Source organism: Crocodylus porosus, unplaced genomic scaffold, assembly GCF_001723895.1.
Source record: "Crocodylus porosus isolate Cpor-Errol unplaced genomic scaffold, CroPor_comp1, whole genome shotgun sequence".
NCBI lineage: Eukaryota > Metazoa > Chordata > Crocodylia > Crocodylidae > Crocodylus > Crocodylus porosus.
In genome coordinates, this window is record NW_017728909.1 from 52,489,951 (window position 1) to 52,499,133 (window position 9,183).

At 40.1% G+C, this 9,183-nt stretch overlaps 1 protein-coding gene across 1 annotated transcript in view; it reads left to right on the plus strand.

The window, feature by feature from the left end:
- MSH3 (mutS homolog 3) overlaps nt 1-9,183 on the plus strand; it is a 217,380-nt gene that overhangs the window by 61,652 nt on the left and 146,545 nt on the right. The window contains exon 8 of the mRNA XM_019532309.1: nt 7,911-8,023. Coding sequence (XP_019387854.1) covers nt 7,911-8,023 — 113 coding nt within the window. The remainder of the gene's footprint in view (nt 1-7,910; nt 8,024-9,183) is intronic.

The window sequence follows — 9,183 nt, forward strand, 5'->3', positions numbered from 1 at the left end:
TGAAAAAAAACAAAACCTCAAGTTTTTGGCATTGTATGGAAGCTGTTTTTTAATAATAATAAAAAGTATGCATAGCATCCAGCCATCTATTGGTAAAACATAAAATATCAAAATAATTTTATTTGAACATATATTTGGGATGGACTGCATATTAAAAACATTGTGAAGCTGAGCCTGTGGGCATACTGTTTAACAGATGTTAAGAGAACAAAGTTGTTTTGGATTAGGACTGTTGTCTTGCATACCTATAACTATTTTGAATTGTACATTATGTATCACATGGAAAAAATTACTGTATGCATTGTAGCTGGAAAATAAAATAAACTAAAAGCTGTAATTTGTGTGTATTTGTTTTTCTAAGAAGCAATAGCAAGACGCACAAGTATAAACCTGGCTAAGTAGAGTTCATGATTAAAAAGAGTGTATGTAGGTCAAGTGGTCTGCAGCTTTACTTGAAGAAAAGCCTGATTCTTGGTGTGTTCTTTTTTTTATTTTTGAACTGTTTTTAGTATGCTTTGTTTTGTGTTGAGTAGCAGGGGCATGTTAAAGACATTGAAGAAAACTGTATGTAGTTTTTGGGTATTTCAAATTGATCTGTCATCCTACTGGAAAACTATTTCTGTGTTCTATTTGTTGTGCATCTATTATGGCGTCTTAATTTCTACTATCACAGCAACTAATATGTTTTTGTGGTGTCTTAGTAAATATTAGCATTTGCCAGTATGCTGAATTAATAAATTAGCATATTTTTGAGCTTTAAATAAAATTTCAGCATGGTTACAGGTATATGTTATCAACAATAGTGTAGCATTCATATTCTAGGTATCCAAAAGCTCTTTAAAAAAGCACTGTCTGCTGTGTCTTGAGGTATTTCTCGTATTGTCAACAGAATATTTTTCTCTATCTTTTTTCTAAAAGATCAGTACAGGGAGTAGGGCCTATGTGTGCTGGAGACCTTATGTTGAATTTCTTTCCAAGAAATGATTTCTCCAGGCTGTGCTAAACTTCACTGTTCAAAAAGTAAAAATTATGAAAACATCATAATCAACAGAGCATAAAAATAAATTCCTTTTTAAAAAACATTTTTCTTTTTTTTAATTCTGCCTACCTACAGGCAAGCCAACAAGACCAACTGTCATGTAAGATTTCATTCAAAGGCTTGTGCTGTACTATGTTCCAGGTAGCATTCATCATATGGAGACAAATTTACTACTAGGATTGGTATCTTGCAAACTGCTATAGTAGCCACAGATGCTGAAGTAGGGCGCTTAATCCAGAGGGTCGTCAGTAGCAAAAGTGACAACTACAGTAGAGCTGAAATTAGTGAAGACTGGAGCAAACTAAAAGAACAAGAAGGAAAGATAATGTCTTGCTGTATTATTGTCAGTAGTTAAAAAATGCAAAGTGATCACCTGTCAAACCCATCAGTTTGTTGAAAAAAATGTGTGCATGTGCCTTGGGGGTGGGGGTAGATCCTAGTTGGCCTGGAGATTGAGTGTGTAATAGGAACATTCAGTTAAATCTGAGATACCTCAAAATAAACTGGTGATCTTTCTAGCAGTCTTAATATATACAGGATTGAGATCATTTCATATGAAGAGAATTATTATTTCACTAGATGAGCAATAAGTAGATGATCTTTGCGATCAGGAATCTGTAGTCTGATGCAGAAAGAAGATCTTTTGCTTTCTGGCTATGAGAGCATGCAAAAAGAAGTTACTTTCTGTTACACACCTACTAACCCCAATCATATGTCAAGATTAAGCTCTTTAAAGACATGGATTTTGCTAACCTCTTGAAATATTCTTAAAGTAATCTCTGAATCCAGTTGTTTTTGCTCCTCTTTCATGCATCCCCAAAACAGTTTTTGAAGATGGATTCCAGAAGGAAAAATTAATTGAATATGAAAATCTGTGATCACCATCATGGAGCGCAATGAGATGAAATTATCAGTACCTGATTCCTGCAGTCCCCTTCACGGAGTACAGTGGAGCAGAAGGCTTCCTTTACATAATGTAGCATGACAGATCCATGCAAAAGGCCTACGGTATAGATGTGCTAGGCAGGCATACCCTTTGAGCTCCCTTCTTTTGGAAGGAAATTCTTTGATTTGGTCTTCCCTTAGAGGCCCCTTACTGCCTAATATCTCTTCTGTGTCTGGCCTACTGTTTCACCATTTTATAAGGCTGGACAGTTTTTCACTATGGACCAGTCAAGGTTTAACTTGGTATCACTATTGAAGGGAAACATGGCTACTTTCTCAAGCAAGCAGATTTTATTTCTAAGTGGGGGGGACTCACCCAGAAGAGTGGGCTTTTTATCATGAAGGCCCTTTGCAAGCAGCCAAGTCCAGGACGGTATTGTTTTGTTTCTTTCTTTTGGACAAATAAACTCAGAAATAGCACTATGGTAATTGGAAGTAGATAAACAAGCAAATATAAACCATTGTGTGACACAGTGCTTCCATAGGCCTTTACTGTCTGAGCCCCCAAGGTCTGGAATAGACTGCCACCGAAGGTGGTTCAAGCACCTACTTTGAATGTCTTCAAGAGACATTTGGGTGTTTATCTTGCCGGGATCCTATGGCCCCTGCTAACTTCCTGCCCCTGGAGCAGGGGGCTGGACTCAAAGATCTTCTGAGGTCCCTTCCAGCCCTAATGTCTATGAAATCTATAAGGAATGTTAAAATGGGTGGATAGTAAGTATTGCATGCATAGTGCCTCTCAAGCTAAAAATGCCTTGTGTTAATAAGGAAGAAAGAACTGAAAAAGTGTTTTAAATATTTCATACAGGAACATGGAGCTTTGTTCTTTGGGATCAGACAAATCAGTTCAGTGAAAAAAGTAAGCAATTCACCGGAGTTGGAAAAATCAGTTTATAAGCTTGTCTCTTGCCAGATAGCTTTGGAAGGAGCATGGGTCATCTGGCAAATTGAAGCTGCCCACCCAGAGCAATGGGAGAAAATGCTTTTTTTGCACGTGGTAGCTGGGATGAAGTCAGAGTCGGTATCTGCTTTGTCGCCTCAGAACTATATGCAAGTGTCTCACAGGGCCCTCTCTGGAATTAGGTCCCTGTTTGGTACCTAGCATTTTGTTTGCGAGCAAAGATCCACTTACAACTTTGCTCAAGCATGGCCACTGGATATTGGCCAGAATGGAACCTCAGCTGAACTATGTAAACATTTTGAGGAATAACTTTATGCGAGACACAGGCGAGTTTTGTAGGCAGTACATAACTGCATGCTTGGGACAGACTTAGGCAAGTTTTTGAATGAGAAAGCCTTTTTGAAAGTTGAATAACTATTCCAACAATGCAGGTGATCCAGTAAAAGATTACCCTAAAGAAAATTCTTGCCTTTTACATGATTTGTGGACCATCATGGCTGCAACGTCACTCCAACACTACCAGGGAACCATTTTATCCATTCCCAGTTTCAAAAAGGCATGGGAAAGCCACAGTATGAATTAAATCATCCAACATATTATATACTATATTAGAATGTTGTAACTGGGTTTCTGTCCTACTCTAACCTCAGAGGGTGAAGGACAGCAGAGCTGGGCCTTGCCTCTGTTAGGGTAGATATTTTGGACTTGTTCCTGAAGCATTCCTCTTTTACTGTCCTCACAAAGTTCTTCTGTTCTGCAGATGCATTACAGCTTTTTTTTCTCTTAACTGTAACCAGAGCCGTCTCTAGAGGTGTGTGTGGCCCAGGGCATATCAACCTGGGGGTGGGTTGGTGAGCGACCGGAGCCAGCACTGGTGGCAGAGCCAGCAGCTCTCAGCAGCGCCTATACAGCACTGACTGCAGAGCCCCCAAAGTGTAGGGCCTGGGGTGGTCACCCTGATTCGCAACCCCCACCTCCCCCCAGGGACGGCCTTGACTGTAACCACAAGCACTTGATTTTTTACCTTGCTCTCTGGAGCTATCTATAAGGTTAAGGTAGAAATAACATTTGCCTTAGGCGAAAAAGAAAATATTCTTACCTGTTTTTGAACATTTTTTTTCTCATTAAAAAAAAGGCAAACATAGAGATGGATATAGTTCTGGATGTGCACATACATGAACTAAACCATAGAGCAGTGTTTCCTAACCGGTATGCTGCAGTACACTGTTGTGCTGTCGGGCATGTCCAGGTGTGCTGTGGCATTTTGGGCTGGAGCCATGCTCCCCGCCTGCTGCTGCTGAGGACAGGCAGATGGGGAGCGTGGCTCCAGCCCAAAATGTCATCCGGCTGGCTGTGCACACCCCCCTTCCCTTCCCGGTTGGTGTCTGGCTGGACGTGTGCCACCCTCTTCCCCCCTGTCCCCCGCATCCAGTGTGCCGCGGTGCTTATTTATTTAGGTAAGTGTGCTGTGGGGTAAAAAAGGTTGGGAAACACTGCCATAGAAAAGTCACAGATCCAGCTCACCATTGAGACAAATGCATTATTCAGAGCAGAGCTGGAATTAGAGGTCACTAGTATAATTTTTAAAAGACTAGTCTAGGGCACTCATTTTGTTTAACATTTTCATTAGTGATCCTAAGTTCAGGGTTGTCCCACTGGTGGCCCATGGGTCACATGTTGCTTACAAGGGATTAAGTTGCAGCCCCCTGGCTTCTGCCTGGTTATTACTTCCTCCATCACTCTGGTTGCAACAGCAGCATGAGCCTCTGGTTTTCCCTCCCTTTTCCAGCTAGCACTTCTAGCCTCCAATCCAGAGAGGCCAGGCAGCATAACACAACACGAGGAGCTGAGGGTGACTATGGGTCTACACATGAGAGGCGAGGGAATGAAGTGGTGTGTGAGAAATAGCACCTGCATGGTTCAAAGGTGGGGGGTACCTGCAAGGGCACAAGTTGCAGCAGTGGGCATGGGAAATCATGCTCATGCACCCACATTGCAGTGGGGCTGTGGGGAGTCAAGGGATTGTATTTGTGTGTTTGTGCAGTTTAGCAGTAGTGTCCATATGGCCTGGTGTTCTGTGGTTCAGTTGGTGCAGCCCCTAAGGTATATGATACCCCCAAGGGCTTAAATTTGGACTACTCTACTAAACTGTTTTAACCCAAAGTTGAAAGGGCTCATCAATACAGAGAGGATCAGAACAGGATAATGGAGGAGGTGCCTGAGTTTGAGGACTGAAGTAAAGAAATGTGAGGGAAATTAAGGACGTAAAATGCAAAAGACTTAAGTTCTGCTGGAGGCTATGAGCTCATTTGGTAGAAGATAAATGCTGGAAAAATACATGTGTATTAGTTTAACACTAGAAGACTGAGCCACCTATGTGATGTAGCTATGTGTGACCAATGTGATCTTAGGCAAGATATTATGAGTAGAGTTAAGGAAGTATCAGGAACAGCCAGCAAGTCATGCCTGATCAACTTAATTTCATTCTGTGACAAGGTGACAGGAAGAAAGCAGTAGATGTGATGTACCTTGATTTTAGCAAGGCTTTTGACACAGGCTTCCATGACATTCTTATTAATAAACTAAAGAAATACAGATAGACAGAAGTACTGTAAGGTGAATACAAAACTGATTGGATAATAATGCTTAACAAGTAGTCATTAATGGCTCAAAGTCTAGGTGAAAGGAGGTATCAAGTTGAGTTCCCCAGGAATCTGTCCTGGGTCTGGTATTGTTCAACATCTTCCTTAATGATAAGAATGACGGGAATGAGTGCATGCTTAGTACACTTGTGGATGGCACCAAGTTGGATGGAGTTGCAGACAGTCTAGAAGACAGAATGTCTGAGATGATCTAGTTGGGGATGGTCCTGCTTTGGGAAGGGGGTTGGAATAGATGACCTCGTGAGGTCCCTTCCAACCTTAATTTTCTATGATTTTGTAACAGGATTTACAGTGACCTGAAAAAAACTGGAGAATGGTCCACAATCAGTCAGATTAAATTCAACAAATTCAAGGTCCTGCTCTTAGAAGAGAATAATAGCATACACTAATACAGCCTGGGGGATAATAGGTTAGGTTGAAGTACTGCAGAGAAGGATGTGGGGGGTTACTGTTAACCACTAGCTGAGTGTAAGTCAACAGTGTGATCTTGTTGCAAAAAAGGCCAGTAGCATGCTACGTTGTATTGGTAGAAGTATTACATGCTAATCAAGGGAAGTAATCCTTCTGCTCTATTTGTAGATGCCTTATCTAGAATACTGAGTCTGGTTTTGAGCCCCACACTTCAAGAAGGATGTGGCTGGATTAGAAAAAGTCCAGTTTAGAACAACAGAAATGATTAGGGTTGAGGGAAACCGTGACTTACGAAGACAGGCTGAAAGAGCTAGGGTGATTTAATCTTTAGAAGAGAAGACTGAGTGGGAGATTTGGTAAGTCTTCAAATCATCTGAAGGATGATTATAGAGGGAAGGAGACTGGCTGTTTCCTGGGCTGCATGGGGCAGGACTGTGTAGGATCTGTGGCTTCAAGTTGCAGCAGGTGAAATTTAGGTTGGACATTAGGAAGAATTTTCTTATTATGCACATGGGTAAGTATTAGAAAAGGTTACCTAGAGAGGTTGTAGAGTCTCCATCCTTTGACATTTTCAAAATCTGGTTAGACAGACTCTTAACTGGAATGGTTTAGTCAGAGATGATCCTGTCTTGAACAGGGGGCTAGACTGGTGCCTCCCAAGGTCCCTTCCAGCCCTACTTTTTATGATTCTGAGTATTACAGATATAGTACAAGGCACTGATAAAGTAATACGTAAAATACTGTGTTCCATTTTGATCATTCAGTAAAGAGAGAAGTCACTGTAACAAGTGCAAAATAGGATACTGTGGTGATTTGCTTAGGAAGGCAAAATGCTAACATATTGCAGGCAGGTATATTCTAGGGTAACCATTATAGAGGGATAAGAACAATTTAAAATAAAGGACACAAGGACAAATGAGTGAAAATCAGTCTTAAATAATATTAAGTTAAAAATCAAAATGTCTGTGACTATCCAAGGAGTAAGATTTTAAACAGTCTTTCAGCAGGATCACTTCAAGTAAAAACCCTGCCTGATTTCAAGATGAAGCTTGATAAATTCATGAAAGGATGTATATAACCACATTCCCTTGGATATTAGAGGATTACATTCATTGACCCAGGAGGTCCCTCTCAGTCCTACATTCTTGTGTAATTTAGGAAAGTAGAATTGAATTACATTGTCTATGGAAGTTATTTTACCAGTGGGGAGCTTGAGAAGGCTGGTGATTCTCCTGTTGCTAGTGACTGACAGATGTGGTTCTCAAAGTGTGAGCAGGGGGAAATACCAATTACAACACCTTTAGAGAGATTACTGAATGGTAATTTTCAAGGAAGTACAGATCAGTTTTTCTTTGGAAACTATACTTGTTCAAGGAAATAAAGGGTGGGAGTAGAGAGAGGCACAGGGCTGATTAGCATTTAAGAGGGAAGCACATCAAAAAGGCAGTGACTGAATAACTGGAGAAGTAGGAAAAAGCACAAGAAGACGGCATTATGAATGCCAGTGGTGCAGAATTTCAAGTGTGGGGGAAAGAGTTGGTGTCAGAAGCCCAAGCAGATGAAGGAGGAGAATGATGGGAGTAGAGGCCTATAGATTTAACTACAGATCCATCCTAACGGTGTCAACTCTGCAGGGCTAATAGAGGCAAAAGATACTGAGCATTGATTTTTATCTCTAGTTCAGCAGATACAGTTTTAGAAACTCTCAAACAATTGGTGTATGGAATAAGAAGGAATCATTTTTATGTAATCACATCTGGGACTAGTGCATTAATAACATGGAGTATGTATTCTATGGAGGGAAAGCTTTATCCATTAGCTTAACAGTGAAAAGAATGGAAAGAAAATCAAGTGCTCTGAATATGGTAGCTTCCTTTAGTCTTCTTTAAAAGGGCATTTAAGAATTGAGAACCAAGAAGTGATTTTTCTTTTCTTTTTCTTTTTTCTGCAGTTTACAAGATGACCGAATTCGAATAGAAAGAATGAAAAACGTTCATTTTGAATACAGCCATGCTTTCCAGCTGATTACTGATTTTTATGCAAGAGAAGCGCTTGACATCACAGGTACATCGTTCAGAAAGTATTTGAAATTGATATTCCTAGTTAGCTTTTATAAGGACAAATAAAGAACCAGGTGCTTTGTGGTATTTCTTTATCCTTTTAACAGAAATGTTCATTTTTCTCCCATAACTGTGAACATGACCTTTTATAAAAACTTTCAGTTAATGTATTTGCTTTATTAGCCTTTTTCATTCCTGTTCATATTTGCTACCACAAAAAAATTCTGTATGATTATGTTAGCGTTCTAAAATACATGGTGGGGCCTTTATTTTTTTATTGGAAGATCTAATATAATTGTTTAACTCCTTTGGGGAAGGAAGAAATTGAGTCAAGATCAATGACTGTTTGAATTGGCTCCTTTCTGTACCTTTAGGGAAGACTGTGTATCATTCAAGGCTCGATAATATTACTGCTGAATCTGTCAGGGTTTTTTCTATGTGCCATAAACATCAATTAAATGGGTTTATGACTTCATAAATCTTTCTGTTTAACCATGATTAGATGTTCCCAGGGTTGTTTTTAAAGGGAGACTAAATAATGGAGGTTTGGTATAGTCATCATTTACCTCATTCCCATCACTAATTTAGAATGCATGTGCTTATCTTAGCAGGAAATAGAATGTTTCAGTGCCCCCCCCCCCCAAATGTTAATACAGATTCTTTGCAAATTACCCTTCTTTTCCACCCTTGCTTATGCATCAAGTCATATTTCAGGAAACATTTTTTTTGTTTGATGGTAATTGTATGTTTTTCCATTGGTATTTTGTATGTAATGATTGCCAGGATTCCTACTTGCCATGCATTGCTATGCTTAGTGTGTGATACTCTTTAAAAGTTTATTATTTTACAGAAATGGGTGTTTTGCTTGCGCTTTTCAGGACCTAGTTTTCACTCTGAAGTGTCGTGAGACCAGAGTTCAAACTCTGGTTTTGTCATGGATGTGCAGTATCTCTAACTGATCAGCCTCCTGTGTTTAAAAGCATTTTCCTTGAGCTTTTTGACATGAACATTTTATTAAGAAAAACAGATGTTGAGTCTGCCAATATTTGTTCTAATTTATCTACAGAGCTCATTGGGCTTCAGAAGTCCAGTTAGGCTCCGGAGTGGGGAGAGTTGTGCGGGTGAAAGCCCGCCGCTCCCCTGAAGCCCCCCAGACACCCCCCA